The sequence below is a fragment of the Mus caroli genome, chromosome 9 (assembly GCF_900094665.2).
Source record: "Mus caroli chromosome 9, CAROLI_EIJ_v1.1, whole genome shotgun sequence".
In the NCBI taxonomy this organism is placed as follows: domain Eukaryota; kingdom Metazoa; phylum Chordata; class Mammalia; order Rodentia; family Muridae; genus Mus; species Mus caroli.
Genome location: NC_034578.1, coordinates 11298490 through 11315528, shown reverse-complemented (window position 1 = coordinate 11315528; position 17039 = coordinate 11298490). Strand labels below are relative to the sequence as shown.

Here is a 17039-nt window from a genome sequence, read left to right as displayed (position 1 = left end):
TGGCTTCAAATCAAAGACAGCATCACAGCATCTCACTGAGTATAGGATTCTTAGTCGGAAAGTTAACTCTTCTCTCTTTGAAGCATCAATGTATTTCTTGGTTCTGTTTTTTTTTTGTTTTGTTTTTTGTTTTTTTTTTTTTAAGGAATTTATGCCAATGGGATTTGTTTGGGGAAGGTTTGTGGTAGTTTCAGAGCAGCCTGATCTCCTGGATTAAGAATTTGTTTGGCTGGGACATTTCCATATCCCAAAGGTTTCCACTTCTTCCACAAGTCAAGGTGGTACTCACAGCTACCCTGGGGGTTCTCTAGAGTGACTATAACTGTCCTAACTCCATGGAAGCTTCCAGAATCATAGAGTCAGAAGTAGATTTGAGAGAAAAAATATGCTGTGGAAATTAGTCTACTGGGAGGGGGTGGTGTTAGTAAATCCAAACTGTAAAGTACTTTGCGATGAAACAGTATAAGCAGTGTACATTTTATTGGGAGAGATAATATCTAAAACCCGTGCTGTGGAATCTCTATGGTACATGCTTGTTTTACAGAAGGCATGTTGGGTAGAACTTTGGCAAGAAAAGTAGGAAAAGGAATTTTGGGCGAAACAAAAATAAAGTAAGACCTAGGACAATACTGTATGGTTTCTCAGTGCTATGGTAACAAGGACTTGAGTGGCTAGAGAGCACCTCTACTGTTCTGGGAATGGAGGTGGGCACTTCCATGAGAGACATTAGAGACTTAAGAGACATTGTCCTCTTAAATCTTCTGGAGAGTTCCTCCATCTGGTTTCACAGACAGAGCCTTGGAGCAATCAGTTGATTCCCTAGTGCTGTGAAGTTGGCTAGCAGTGGGGCTTGGGTTCAAATCCAAGTCTGTCCAGCTTCAAAGCCCTGGAGGCTGTTTGCTTCACACTGAAGTTGCTGGCTCAGGAAGAGCTCTATGTGTGATTGGACTGCCTCTTTTCCAAGGCTGGACAAGGTCTCTCTCCACACTGAGATTCTAGGTCACCACTCAAGGCATACGGGGAGGCACCCTCATTACCTTTTCATTCAAAGATCTGCTACCGAAATTTATCTTTGTGGCCCGGAGGGCACTTCCTCCTCTGATGATGTCTTTCATCCTGAAGAAATGATTTAGGGGTGTCAAAATCTAAGCTTTTCGTTGACTAGGGCAACCAAGCCACTGAGCTTTGCTGGTGGGGTCTGAAAGTATTTCAGAGAGATGAGAAAGTTGATGGGTCAGTAGTGGGGTTTATGGTGCTGTTAGAGCTTTATGTGTTGACATGAGTGTTTCCTGCAGCTTCATAAAACAAGCCAGGAGGTATTACATCATCCTTTCTGACATCCCAAAAGAGATCAGACCTTTTTCTATGCTTGGACTGTTTCCTGATGGTCCACTCTGGCCAGCCCACTTTTCCAATTGTACGATGTTCTGGAATAGGTGTGGAGAAAAGGAGGAGAAGTAGGGGAGAACCCATCTCTCAGATGGTTACCCTGCTCTTCCTGGGAAAGACAAATGACTCATGTAGAACAGAGTACCCAGAACTCTCAGAAACAGGCCCGTGTAGCTTGGCAGTGAATAAGCCAGTCATGCATCTCTTGGGTGCCTGGCAAGTTTGTTGTCATCACAACTCTCCCATTGAGGGAGGTCTGCTTGCACAAGTTGTCAGCCCATGTCCCAATCCCAACCTCCTGAGGAGGAGGGGCCAGTCCAGTCCATTCCTTATTTATAACTCGCTCTGAGGGGGAGGGATCACCAGGTTGACTCCCTTTTCAGGCTGCCTACCGGAGTTACATTCACAAATGTTTCTGAAGCAGCCGGGTGGCTGCATCCTTCTCGAGTTCCTGGGTCTGCTTGGACTAGTCGGTGCAGTCACCAGAACATACTACATTGGGATTGTGGAGGAATACTGGAACTATGTGCCTCAAGGGAAGGATGTTATTACCGGGAAGAGTTTCTCAGAAGACAAGTGAGTGAACTCGGGGTCCTCACAGACTCCCTGGTTTGACCTCTTGGCAACTCTGGGTCAGGGAGGTTGTGTTGGTTGTGTTCGTTAGGTGGCTATGATGGAAGTGGAAAGGCAGGTTTCACTTCTGCCTAAGGATCCCTAACCCAGGTGTGTCTGTAACTTATGAGAGAAATTCCCATCTCTCTATATTCTCACTGAGCAACCTGCTGTTCTTGCCTGTAAAGAGATATCCACAAGCAGGTGACTTGAATAGTAGCTTTTCCTTGGCAGCTTCTAGAGGATTTTGGGACTCTGTTAAAAACAAAAAACAAAGGCAAACTTGTGAGAATTCAAGAACTAAGTGTCAGAGCTGTTTTCTTAGTGGTGTTTTGGGAATGTGCTGTATTTACCAGGCTGTATGCAGTCTTGCTTTCCTTTCGTGATGTAAGATGTAAAACAAGGGTGATTATAACAGAAGTGGTTATAAAGAGTTTCCTGTGAGCCTACTCAGAAATGGGTCTTCCTCTGTTGAGCCATTTGATTCACTGATCCATTTGGTCCCTTCATCCCAAAGGCCAAAGCCTTCTTAATGCAGGGACTCAACGACACATTTGGTGAAGATGGTGCTGGAATATCTCTAGCTTTTAAGTTTAGCAGAGAGCATCCCTCCCCTCCAGTGCTCAATGTCTCTGACATCTTACTTGTTCCATGGTCTCCTTCTGAAGCCACCTGCTGGCTTTGTAAACTGTGACTGTGTGCTTTTGACTTTGTGGTTCTCAGTGCTGTAGATCTGGCAACTGAATTTATACTCCTTTCTTGATACCCAGAACCCATTATATTCAACATCTACTTTCTGTTTCCTAAAGATGAGCTTATATGCTTAAATTCAGGAATGGCATGCCAATAAATCTTCTGGAGCCAGCTCTCTTTATCTAGAGGAAAGACCTAAGATCCAGTTGGCTTTGGTATTCAACTTCCCACTGTTCTAACACAATGGTGGCAGTCATGTCCAGTCTTCGAAAAAAAACTAGTGAGGATTCTGCCAATTTGGTGGACAAAGAGGTGGTTTTTTTCTTGAGCTTTGTACTGAAAGTTTTTGTTGGATTATTTCCAAAGAAAGTATTTGATACACTCTTGTCCTCTAACTTCTGTCCATCATGGGAGTGGTCTTTAACTCATGGACAAGACATTAAAAAGTTCCCTATCTCTGAAATTAGAGCTTTGCTGCCAGAGAGAGAAGGCACTGGAAAATGGCCAGTGTGAACAGCTATAGGGCATTAGACTATTCAGAATATATACATGGAGTGTGATGTGGCCAGGAAGCTGTTGTGGGTTTGTTTTGTTTTGTTTTGTTTTTTGACCCAGGACTTGTATTAGGGACTCTTAAATCCACATCTGTCCATGGATGTCATTATTCCCATTGTTTCAACCAGGAAGGAGGCTCTGAGGTTGACTACTTGCTGTGATTTAGTAGGCACATGGCTTCAGCAGACACCTGGCTTGGGTCCCAAGGCCCATGCTTCCTTTTTCCATGCAACCTATTTCTTGGAAATGTTGACTATTTCTTCCCAAGCTAAAGCTAGCATTAAAGGAAGGGAGAGATCTTAGTGTCATGAACTTTCTAGAAAAGTCTTCAAGAGTACATTTCATCTCACCTGCCACCTTCTCAGAGAAAAGTTGAAAATGGTCCTGAATGGTCAGTGGCCAAACCGACCTCCCACACAATGGTCTGGGGTCACATTGACTTCCTGCATTTGTTTAAAACCTCCAAATAATGTAAATGCTCATGACTAAATTTCCACAAAACTGTGTACAAAATGAAAAGGGGGGTCTCTTTGTGAATCTCTTCAATAAGAAAAAGTTGCTTTTAATAAAGGGCAATGCCATAGATGCGAATTCTTAGGTGAAAAAGAAGCTAGACACGTAGAAGCCATTTCTGTGGACCGGATCTGAGTTTTAGCTCAATAGAAGTGAGTTCCTGGCTTTGGAAGTATCTGGCACAGGTGATGTCACATTGATGATAGCAGGGTTTCAAGGCTTTTCTTTTTACAGAGGGTCATCTATGAGAAGAGCTATGGCTATCTCTTGAAAGGGGAAATGCACATTAATCCATGGTGCTTACTGAAGGGAACCATGGTAGGTGGCTCAGAGATAGTTACTAAGGAGTATCTTTGTAGTTGACAGACTTGACTGTAGTCTCCAGAACATATCCAGGCCATGGTGGAAGGACATATACGAGCCCATCTGTCACACTCTGGACTCACTCAAGCACCATGGCAACAGAGGAGAACGCCCGCCAACATATATTGAATAACTTTTCTTTCCACAGAACTGTTTCAGTGGCAATATCTCATTGTATCTTTAAAGTAAAACAAGTCCCTTTATCAGGATGGACAGATTCCATCTTGGCAGACCATTGTTTGGGTACTCAGACAAATGTTTAGCACTCAGAAGATCCAAGAAGCTATATGCCCAATGTTCCACCACAGTGGAGCAATCTTGAAAAACAATCTAGACTTCTAGATTTTGCTTGCCGTGCGGTGTTGAATGTGTCACACTATGTATTGTTTTTCTAAATATGGCTAAAGATGGAACTGAAATGAATCTCTAACATCAGTTGAACATCAGATTTTATTTTTGAAACCAAATAAAAAAATTCTACGTAGTTTTCCAGTTCTAAAGAGGTTCCCATCAGCCTTGAAATTGAAAGCTTAGAAGACCTAGGAATGAGAGTGTGCATATGGGATTTTTTTAGGAGGGTTCTGTATTTTATTTTATTTGCTCTCTCTGTATTTTCAAAAATAGATTTTTAAAAATGTGTGTCTGTGAATGCGCACATGCATGTACAGGCGTCATCAGAGGCCATTTGCTTTGGATTCCTTGGAGTTAGAGTTATAGGCAGTAGAGAGCTACCCACATGGGTGCTGGGAACCAAACTCAGATCCTCTGAAAGAGCAAGAGAAAAGATGATCCTTTTCTCAGGCTCCCCTCCATATTTTGCAAATGCCAACTCCTTGTTTATAAAGTTTTCCCCTACAGCCCTGTGTGGATCCAGTCTGTTTCCTTTCTAACCGGACTGGGTTCCTCCTCATACATAGAGATGGTCTGTTCTCCTTCCCTCTCACCCCTTACCTCTAAAGCCAAAGGAGGACAGAAGTGAACAGCCCAACCTATGAACCCCCTCTCACAACACAGACACTTGTTGGTGGCCATACCATGTGTATCAGGCCAAAAGCCAGGCATCCCAAGTTTCTGGAGTCAAAACAAGTTGCTCTATCTATGTAGCTACCCTGGCTTTTTCCACTTTGGATAAGAAAAATTGCAAAGGAAAAAATAATAGGAGAAAAGAGGGTATCAAGGTTTCAGCAATGCCAAGACATTTGGAATGCCAAAGTCAAACCTGTGCTTGGTCACAGTGTTCAAAAATACAGCTTGGCGTGCCAACCACTAATGTTCCCTAGAACATGTAGGATTTCAGACGTGTGTTTTATTTAGAAACATTGTCTCTCTGTTCTCCTCTCCCTCTTCACTGGGTGGAATGGGGACACCGGCTCCTTTGATTTGCCTGGCATCACTGTCAGCATCCTGACCCATCTACGCCAGGCCTGCTAGGCCTCATAAAGAACTTAATTAAGGTGTGACTGTGCTTCAGTGGTAAAGCCTTGTCATTAATGGGGCTGAGTGGGTCATCTTAAAAGCCAGAGTTTTTACCACAGACCTCGTTAGGCAAGCACTGCGCGTGCATCTTCTTCCCAGTGGAATGCAGGGCTGCCTGTGGATGTGAGGTGCGCTTCATCATGATGCTGGCTGTTCTCCGTCGAAGCCTCAGCATTGGAGGGGGTACTAGAGAAAGCTCATCTTACTGTGGTCAGAGCAGCCCATTGGTAGGGCATCGTTTGCATAGTATCTAGGTGGAGGGCCTAGGATGTTCATCTGTCCAAAGAAAGGCTGATAGAGGGAACAGGAAGGTGGAAGGTGGCAGACAGGATTCCACAGAACAAAGGGAGGGGCTTTATTTCATTAGTCCTTGGTCTTGGATGAACAGCAACTTTCAAGTTTCTTTCCCATTGGCATCAGTTGTGAACTTGGACAGGAGAAATGGTTCTGTGGGGAGAATACTTGACTTGTAAGCATGAAGACCTGAGGTTAGAGCTCCAGAACTTAAATAGAGCCAGATATAATTATGATAGTGTGCATCTGAAATCCCAGCCCTCCTACTGTGAGATGGGAAGTAGAGACAGGAGAATTCCTGGGAACTTAAAGGCCAGCTAGCCTCATGTATGTCATGACAGAGGGAGATATTATTTCAAACAAAGTGGAAGTTCAAGATGGTTGTACTTCATATGTTCTCTCTCTCTCTCCCTCCCTCTCTGTCTCTCTCTCTCTCTCACACACACACACACACACACACACACACACACACACACACACACACACATACTACCATCACCACCACCAACATCACCAACACCACAACAACAGCATCATCAACAACAACACAAGATTTCTAAAAGCCATTGATAACTTGGAGCTGTTGTTATATCTTTTACCGAGAAGTAGTTCATTTTAGTTCTCCAAAAAGAACAGGTTGAACAAATTAGGATTTTGTATTTGCTAAAAGGCAGCCCAAATGTGAGCATTCTAAAGTAGGTAGACAGACTGCATGATGGGAATTTAGGGACAGTCTGTATTTTTGGCCCAACTGTCCTTACCACTAAGTTTCCTTCTTCAAGTTCATGCTGCATCGGCCGCTAAAGGATCACCATGGGGACCGCACACAACCATCTGGGAAGGTAGCTCAGTGGTAGGCTGCTTCCCTATATGTGAGGCCCCAAGTTCAATCTCCAGTACAAAGGAAAAAGAAGAAATCCCACTGAGCTAATTTTGTTATACCTCAGTGGATACTCATAGGAAACTGGAAAATAGCATCATTCAGTATGTGCTTCTTGATAGAACTCAACTCTGTCATGAAGAAAATTGGGGAACCATTGACACTATGAGCATCTGGAAGCTCCTGTCTCCTCACTCCCAGCAGTCAGGGACATCTTCCTTGTCCCTTCCCACTCTTCCTGCTTCCATTGCTGGGCCCCTGTGATCTAAAACACACACAGTGTGGCAGCTAAGGGTTTCAGCATCCTTTCTGTACTCTGAGTTTTGTATGTTGCAGAGACCCATCTGATTCTAGGCAACGAGACTGTGAAAATCAAATGAGATAAAGTAGGACCCAAGCTCCAGGCAGAACTACAGGCATAGGTAGACTTTTCCCAGAGAGACTTCATTTTCTTTCAGAAAAGTGGGGTTAACAACACTTGGGGGTATATTGGTTTCCTATGCCTTCGACCAATTGGTTACAAACTAAGTGAATTCAGACACTAGCTATTTATTCTCTCCTAGTTTTGGAAGTTACAAGTATAAAATAAAAGCCACACTCTTTGTGGGTCCTAAGGAATGGACAGTGTTCCTTGTCTCTTGGACTTTTGAAGGTGTCTAGTGTTCCTTAGCTTGAGACCGATTCTCTGCAATCTAGACCTCCATTTTCATAAGGAATGATCACCACTCTTTTTATCTCAAGGACTTCTAGAGACTAGGAAAGAGAAAGACTGAAGTGGCTATGCATCTCTTTTAACCTAAGAAAGCTGTACCAGAAATGATTATAGCGAAAACTGCGTGGGCTCTGTTGTACTAGACACACGTAGTCACCAAGCTTTGAGGAATTTTTTAAAAACACAAGTTCTGTGTACTTCGAGAGACTTCCATGAAAATCAAATGAGACAAGGAGGACCCAAGCTACAGGCAGAACTACAGGAATCGTAATGAAGGAATTACATGAGAGCATATAACCCAGATTGCTGTTAACAATTACCCATATAATTAGGGAAGGCGTGGCTTCTGAGTTCTAACGTGGAATCTGCCTCCACCCTTCTTTCCCAGTGCTGGTTGGCCTAACATGGTCCTGTTTTCATATTTGTTACTCGAAGAGCCTAACCTGCCCGGGTCACATATTCTGCTGACCTTAGCTTGCCACTCATCTTTACCCATATCCACAGGCCTCCATCACTCCTGCTCTGTATAGCATAACTGGCATCAACATCAAAAACATGGCACTGCCATTTACCTGTGTGTAGGTTTGCCAGTCAAATGTAACTCTCTTGAGTACAGGAATTGAGAGTGATATGCCTTGGCCTCCATGTATAGTTCCAAACCTCAGTTGCTTCATGAAAGCTGATGAAAAAATAAACCCCAAATGTGCAGGGGATGAATCTCTGGTGGGGTGCACACACTTTGTGAGCCATGAATTCCTCAGACCCTAGCCCGGAAGCCCACCTCAGCATGGCTGGACAGCTTCTGACCACTGCCAATCTGACTGGCCTCTGGAGGTCACTGTTTCCGTCAGTGTGGCCTTGGCAATGGCAACGGAATTCCCCGCCTTGGCTTTCAGACAGCTGCTAGCGGAGGACCTTCTGGCCCACAGTGGACTCCTGCACAGGAGAGCCTGATACCTCTCTCTTAGTCAGCAGCTGTTCCTGTGCTCAGCTCCAGTGAGCCTCTGCTTCTTGGAAAGGATTGCCTTCTACAATTCACAGCAGTAGGACTTCTGTCCTGTGACTTCTCCACACACTGGATACACACACGTGTGTTGTGTAGATGGTCAAAGAAACTCTTGCTTCAAGCACCTGGCTTTCTATTCTTTCTTCTTTTCCTTTCCCCTACCATTTGAATTTCTTTTTTTAAAATACCATTTTAAAATTTGTTCCTGGTTTTTGATATGGTCTCATACTGTTTTTTACTTTCAGTATTTTTCAGTCAAAGTTTTCATTACAAGCCAGGTAACACTCAGAAGCAGAGGCAGGCGGATCTGTATACCAGCCTGGTCTACAGAGTGAGTTCCAGGACAACCAGGGCTATATAGTGAGACTTTGTCTCAAAAAAAACCCAAAAAACACACAAATAACCCAAACAAAACAAAAGCAAAAGAACAGGTCACTATAGATTTTGTTGTATGGCATGGATGACAACAGGAATGATTTGTAACTCTGGCTGCATACCAGAGCCATGCATTTGCCATCAGCCAGGTTACAAGGCCAGTGGCAGCCTTCACATTTCAAGGGCTTGTTACAGAGTGCCACGGACAAGCTCCAGGGACAACCTTTGTCCTATAACCTGGAAGTCCTGGCTGCTTTGATCTTGAGCTATCACTCCTCATAGAAGCCCTCCTGTCAGCCGAGGAGCAGAGGGTCTTACAGTGATACATGCCCTGACCCAGAAATGCTTTGTGTCACTTCCATGGACACCTTGTGTGCTGGGAGCCTAGCGTTACAACTTAGTGCAGAAACAGAACCTTTCCACCACGAGGCAGATGGGCAAGCTCAGGAAAGTTTTACCCAAAACATGATTTAGTAAGAGTGGGGAAAATATGGAAGCTATTGCTTTGCCAGGAAGTCTGATTCAGTGGCCCTGAAATGGGACAAATGTCCCTAGTGATTGCCATGAAAGTGCCTAGTGACATCAGAGAGCAACTGCTACAGAAATCTCAGCCACAGTCAAACATTGAGGGACAGGACTGACATCTGTCTAAGCACGTGCAAGACAAGTCGCTGTGTCACTCAGGAATGAACTGTGTGACATGCTGCCCTGCTGTGGGAGGTTAGCCACACTTTCCTCCCCTGCTGCTCTATCCCCTCTCTTGTTTGATGGGTTTTCCAGGCCAGTCATGGTAACACCTATGATTCGGAGGGTGATGGGGAAGACTCTAGAGGGGTTTGGGGTTTAGGTCAGGACCTTCCAGCAGTGTGTGAGCATGCCTGCTTAGTTCATGTGATCTCTTGTGCGTGCCAGGAGACAGGGTGGAGAAATGTGGAGCATCCTCCACTAAAGCCTGCTTGAGTGGCCAGGACCGTTGCACAACCTCTTACCCATCAGTCTGAGTGCAGAGGCACAGCAGCACGGTTGTCACTGCCCTGCTGGGTGACCTAGTGTCTGTCAGTTGTTATCAGGCAGCTCTGCCCACGCTGGTGCTGCTCAGTAGCTCGTGGGTGACTCACTCTCTCCTCAATCATTTAGGGGCTCTACTGAGAGTTCTCCACTCCCCCCAAGAAAAAGCAAATCAGCACACCCCCAAAACAATGTTTTAAATACATTTCCATTTTGTGTGCACAAATCTGCAGTGTGGCCATGGACATCCAAGGTTCCTTTTTGATTTGAACTGTACCAACCCTAGGGTGTAGCTATATAGCCTAGACCCTCTATTCTAAGTAGTGTGTTTTTACATTTTATAGTATAGTATTTTTAACAGTGAAAGTGAGTTCATATGTACAAAATAAAAACCCCTATAGTATAATAGATAAGCAATCCCATCCCCCACTCTTGCCTGTGGTCTCTGTCAGGCATCCAGTGGATTTTAGATGCTTTCATTGCATGTTCTCATGTGTATATTAAAACATTCAGGGGCTGGAGAGATGGCTCAGTGGTTAAGAGCACCGACTGCTCTTCCAAAGGCCCTGAGTTCAAATCCCAGCAACCACATGGTGGCTCACAACCATCTGTAATGAGATCTGATGCCCTCTTCTGGTGCATCTGAAGACAGCTACAGTGTACTTAGATATAGTAAATAAAATCTAAAAAAAAAAAAAAATCAAGCAGATGGGTTGTACTTCATATTCTGGTGTGCAGTGTTGGTATTTTGGTGACGATATGGCACTGACATTTCCCCCCCCCCACCCCCATGATATGGATTTGTCATACTGTTACTTACATAGCACCTGCTGAGGAACATGTCTGTTTTCTAGACTTTATTACAGCCATTCTCTACTTTTTAAACAAAATGGCCACCTTGTTGGCCCTGTTGTGTAGATTGGAAGGTAGACCCAGGTTTCTGCTTCTGGGGTTCTGGCTCTATGGCTCCTGGGATACTTACTATTCTCTGGGCAGGCTCCACTCCTTCCTGAAGGTCTTGAAACCATCGCTTCTGCCATCATGGCAGCTTTCCTGGCTGGTGTGGTTAGTATCAAGGGTGGGCAGGGTTGGCACGTCCTAGTAGTGTCCAGGGAAGAACAGGGAGGCAGTGCCTGGGCAGCTGAGTGATTTGGGGCTCAACCAACTGATATCTGCAAAGCTGTGTTCAGTTCTCACTTGAAGGAGAGGCTGACCACTGAGCAGAGAAGGCAGTGAGGCAGTGGAAATGCTCAACCTCCCTTTGACTAAACCAATGGTGCTTACTCTGAGGTCCACAGACCAGTCCTCCCTGGAGTTGGGCTTAGTGGTCACCTGTTATTATAAGGACACAGCTTTGGGGTCTCCCTGACATGTCCCCTAACTCCATCATAGGAAACTAACCAAAGCCTTTCTCTCAGTCCTGAACAATCCTCCACCCAGAGAAGTTTTGCAAGTTGGAATTCCCTCTTCCTTCAAAGTCATTTCCAAATGTTATCTTCATGTGTACATGTGGTATATGCTTGTGACAGTATTCATCTGAAGGTCAGAGGATAACTTGTGGGAATCAGTTCTGCATTTCTACCACATGGCTTCCAGGGATCAAGCCATAGTCTTCAGGCTTGGTGTCACCTTTTCTTGCTAACCTCTTACTGGTCCCATTGCTTTAGCTTGCCTTTAGTGCCATGCTATATCTGCTTAGATGCTTTTGTTTTTAACTTGCTACTCTTTGTAACTGAAAGGAAGGCAAGGTGTTTGTAAGAGGCTAGCAGGCATTAATAGGCAACCCCAGAAAACTAAAACCAATAATAGCATGTGTTGGATTTCTGAGATGATGGCCATACTTTACCCTGGAGCTGGGCATCATGGGATGATTCCTGTGTCATTTGATTAGCAGGGGCACCTAGGAAATGAGCAAGCAAGGAGTCTTCCCTAGACATAGCATTCCAGAAGAACTCAACTGTGTGCCAGGCATTGCATCATCCGTGTGTAGACAGGCCGTGCAAGATCCTGAAGCATAATGCAGCCTCCTGTCTGGCCTGAGCACAGGCAAGATCAGCTCCAGAGCAGACAACTGTGTGACTGCCCTCGTTTCTCCATGTGACACACCTCAGCCCTGATTCCTTTTCTAAGCAGTTACTACCAGAGATGAAGCAGAAGACAAAAATATTCCTGCCACTCTTACATACATGGAGGATATTTAAGCTCGAGCATAACAACCCAAGCTCTTCTGCAAACATAGCTTGCAACATTCTCCCACCTCTAACTTGCCAATTTATGGGCAAACTCAGAGGGTTGTTGTTTGCTAGTTTGTTTATTTTAGGTTTCAAGGCAAACAGCAATGCTCCCATGGAATTTGCTGTAGAAAATTAGACTTTAGGAAATTAGTGGGAGTTAGGAATAGTAAAGTTGTTTGTCTTTGATAAGCGTACCCTCCAAGGACAGACAGAACGCGTTCCGTTACTGGTATCTGCACAGAGCACCGAGTATACAGAGAAAGGGAGAGGGAAGAATCTGGGGCTGGAGTGATGGCTCAGTGGCTAAGAGCACTTGTTGCTCTTGTAGAGGACCTGGGCTGGATTCCCAGCATCCACACAGTTGTTCACAGCCATCCAGAGCTCCACTTCTGGGTATCTGATGCACTCTTCTGACCTCTGTGGCACCAAACATGCATGTGGTCTACACACATGCAGGCAACATGCACTCACATACATGCATGTGGTCTACATACATACATGCAGGCAACATGCACTCACATAAAATAAAGCATATATAAAAAGGGAAACATTTCAACGGACTTTGAAAGATACTTGGAAATAGATACAGAGAAACAAAGCAAACCAATCAACCAACCAACCAAACAAACAATCAAAACATGAAGTAGAGAGGGACGAATTTAGATTAACCATCTAAGGGATACTGTCCATTAACATAGGGACAAGAGAAAGGCAGGACCTGGATGTGACTTGTTACATCTTGCTGAACCAGAAAACAACCCTGGTTCCCAAGTTCCAATGACTGCTAGATAAACCCCACCTCCAAGAGGTTCATCTGTCTCCAAATAGCACCACTATCTGGGGACTGAATGTTCAGGCACACCAGCCTGTTGTGGAAGCTTCACACATGGGCAGATGTACTGTGTGCCAAGAGCATGAAGAAGATGAAAACTTAGAACAGAGAAAAAGGAAACCAGGTAGGGAAGGAAATGAGGGGTGGCTTCCTGTAGGGGAATTTAGCCACCCAGACTGAGCCCCTGGGTCTCTGGCTTCATTCACATGTCTTCTCCTCCTCTGTCTGCCTAAATGCTTCCGCCTTCTAGAAGGTTCCCATCTTCTGCTGACCAGAATATGTACTAACATATAATAACCCTGAGGGCTCCTGTTGAATCTAGCGCTTGAATTTTGGTATCTTCTTTTCCCCTTTCCTTTCTCCTCTCAGCCTCTCTACCCCCTCATTGTGTTCTTTTCTTTGCCTGCATCCTCTAAAATTTCCATACCACAGCCATAAGAAGAGTCCTTAAAAACTGATTACCCTGTCAGTAATGCTGTGCAAACCCGTCAGTGCTTCCCAGGGAAATTGGAAGTTCTTCAAACTGAAATTGAAGCTTTGATCGTTGACCACCCAAAAGCACACATATAGCCACGTGGACTCATCTTGTCAGTCCTGTGCCCAGCATTTAACCCATTTCCCATCTACTCCTCACTCCTCTCCTTCCTCATTGCCTGCTCTGTCCACAGCTTATGGGTATCTTCCTATGTTTCCTTTCTTTGAACTACCCATATTTCTAAAAAAGTTTTGCCTGAACTGTCAGAACTCACAAGAGAAGCTTCATTGTGCAATGCTGGTGGCTAATGGAGAAACTCACAAGTGGTCAAAATGCAGAGAGTGAGTGACTGTGGAGTTTTCAGTCATAAACAGGACATCTGTGTCACCCCCTGCACACACACACACACACACACACACACATGCATGCACATATATGCACACACACAGGCACAGATATACATACAGGCACATGCACACATACTCATGCATACACACACACACATATACATACCCATGCACATATACACACACACATACATACACACCTACACATTCACACAGCTCAGGGAAGATCATGGAGGAGAGGATAGAAAGACTGTGAGAGCCACGAGTTGGGAGGACCAGTGTTTAACTGTGTCTTCTGGGTATGACAAAAATGCTGACTGTGTCCTCACAGCAGCTGTGGTAGCCTGTATAAGATGTGCGCACTATCAAGCCAGTTGCCTGAATAAGAATTGTACACCATCAAGACAGTTGCCTGTATAAGACTTGCACATGATCAAGACAGTTACCTATATAAAATGTGCACACAATCAAGACAGTTGCCTGTATAATACTTGTACATGATCAAGCCAGGTACCATTCTAGCAGGAAGTAGGAAGGGCTCATGAGCCCTCACCTGCAACTGAAGCACATTGTAAGTTGAGAGAAGGGTTTTCTTTAAGGGTTGTGGCTTCTGGTAGTCAGCCATGCTCCAGTGGATGCTCCACACCCAGGAGTATACAGGAGCACAATATGGACTTGGAAATTATAACCATTTTTAAAAAGAAGACATGAATTTGGGAAGTGGACTTGTGATTAAGTCTGGACCTGGGAAGAGTTAGGAGTCAGGGGGTGAATATGATCAAAATACATTGAATGTAACACAAAGTTCTCAAGGAATTAATAAAGATATTATATAAAAAAGAAAAGATTTGCCTGTGTTTATTTTATCAGCCACTCAGTTAACACTGGGCCTCCCACGGCTTTGTCCAGCATTTGACTTCCTCAATTAGAGTCCTTTTAGACCTACACAGCATTGGGGAGACATTGAGGGCACAGTAAGTATGAACTGAATGAAAGCTGAGGAGTCTGGGGAGATGGCTCAGGCACTAAGTCCTTATCACACTGGTGGGCTGTGTTTGTAATTCTAGTGCTAGAGGGTGGAGACTAGCAGGTCACCAGGGCTCACTGCAGGGCAACCTACTTGAATCACCAAGTTTAGGTTAAAGCAAGAGATTCTGTCTCAAAAGACAAAGTGGAGAGTGGCTGAGGGAAGCTACCTGAGATTTGACTATGGCCTCCACACAAATGTTTACATAGACCAGTACATACACACACGCACACACACACACACTCGAGTGCAGGTACGTATACATGCACATCCCCCCACATGCACACACCATACACACACACATGCACACACACACACACACACACACACACACACGAATCCAGACACATTCACAGATTGGATGGGAATCCTGTGGCCTGTAAGGGGCCAGTGGACACTGTGAGCCAGAGCACTCTGCTCTTCTTACGGCTTGGCTGTGAGTACTGTTCATGCCTGTTGCCGTATCCCTTCCGCTTTGGCAAACTGAAAGTAATTTTGGTGGGCACAGTTAGAAGTGCTAACAAGCTTGATGGCCCTTTAAGGACCAACTGGACAGGCTTTTCTTTGAATTGCGACTGAAAATGTTTTCCTTCTTGTTCCAGACTTGCGACCTTATTTCTGGAGCGAGGGCCCAACAGGATAGGTGGTATCTACAAGAAGGCGGTTTATAGACACTTCACAGATGGGAGCTACTCCACGGAGATTCCCAAGCCCCCCTGGCTGGGGTTCCTGGGTCCCATCCTGAGGGCAGAAGTGGGAGACGTGATCGTTATCCACCTGATGAACTTTGCTTCCAGACCTTTCTCTTTGCACCCTCACGGTGTTTTCTACGACAAGGATTCGGAAGGTGAGTCACCCTTTTCTGCCACTGGCTCTTGTTTCTGTTTGATCACACAGATAACTTACTGACATTGTCAGGGTCAAAGGGCACACTGGCCCTAATAATGCTCTCTCATAGTCTCTCTCTGATCTCTCTCTCCTCTTTTTTCTTCTCTTTATTTCCCTCTCTTCTTGTTTTTTTGTTTTTGGTTTTGGTTTTTTTGTTTTGTTTTTTTGTTTATTTTGAGACAAGCTCTCTTGTAGCTGACGCTGACCTTGGACTTCTGGTCCTGTTGCCTCTGCTCCCAAGTGCTGGGATTGCAAGTATGCACTTCTGGTTTAATGTGGTGCTGAGGACTGAACTCAAAGCTTCACGCATGCCAGAGGAGGACTGTTATCAACTGAGCTACAAGCCCAGCTTCATTTTTCTTCCTTATGACTACAGTGAACAGGGTTCTGAGCCCCTACACCCCCTCAAGATAACTGGCTTTCCTACATGCCCTTCAGGAGTTTCATGGAAACACTGGCTGAAGGCAGCTTGCTCTTCTCCGCAGTCCCAGCCTGGACTGTGGGATGGCTGTCTCAACGCTGCCTGTCTTCACCGCTGTTTCTGGGGCTAGACAGTAGAGATAAAAGAAGATCTGGGTGTGAAAGACACTGTGCATGAATGCTCTAACGGTTCTGGGCACTTTGCTTTTGACTCAGTACTTTCAGAAGGACTTGGCAAAAGGTTAAGTGTTTCCAGTGCAGTAAAGTAGATTTGCCTTCATTAAGGCTGATTTTAATGGCACCCCCAAAGCAATCACAAACACTGATATTAAACCCACCATGCAGAGTGATGAAGAGTAGGGGACACAGAGTTGAGATCTGCAACAAAACGAATGGCCCAGGTGATGCAGACAGGGTCGGAGTCACTGTGCAAAAGCAAGGGCCATAGAGTAGCATTTGTAGGGGCCTTGCTTTCGACTGATCACTCAACAAGTCACATGGCAGAAAGGTCTTTGAAGACACCCTGAGTGAATTTAAGTCCTAGCTGTCCTGGAATTCACTCCAGACTGGCTTTGAACTCAGAAATCTGCCTGCCTGTGCCTCTGAAGTGATGGGATTAAAGGTGTGCACCACCACTGCCCAGCCATGCATGCAATACTTTCATGAATGCAATGTTGACTATAAGGACATAATGCTTTTTTTCTTCTTCTCCTTCTCCTTCTCCTTCTCCTTTCTCCTTTCTCCTTCCTCCTCCTCCTCCTCTTCCTCCTCCTCCTTCTCCTTCTTCTCCTTCTCCTCCTTCTCCTCCTCCCCCTCCCCCTTCTCCTTTCTCCTTCCTCCTCCTCCTGCTCTTCCTCCTCCTCCTTCTTCTCCTTCTCCTTCTCCTCCTTCTCCTCCTCTTCCTCCTCCTCCCCCTCCCCCTCCTCCTTCCCCTTCCTCC

The 17039-nt window shown here is 45.1% G+C and overlaps 1 protein-coding gene across 1 annotated transcript in view; it reads left to right on the top strand.

Annotated features, from left to right (window-relative positions):
- Positions 1 to 1789: 1789 nt before the first annotated feature.
- The window catches only part of Hephl1 (hephaestin like 1), a 61732-nt gene continuing 46482 nt past the window's right edge, over positions 1790 to 17039 (top strand). The window contains exons 1-2 of the mRNA XM_021173073.2: positions 1790 to 1965; positions 15394 to 15638. Coding sequence (XP_021028732.1) covers positions 1799 to 1965; positions 15394 to 15638 — 412 coding nt within the window. The 5' untranslated portion in view covers positions 1790 to 1798. The remainder of the gene's footprint in view (positions 1966 to 15393; positions 15639 to 17039) is intronic.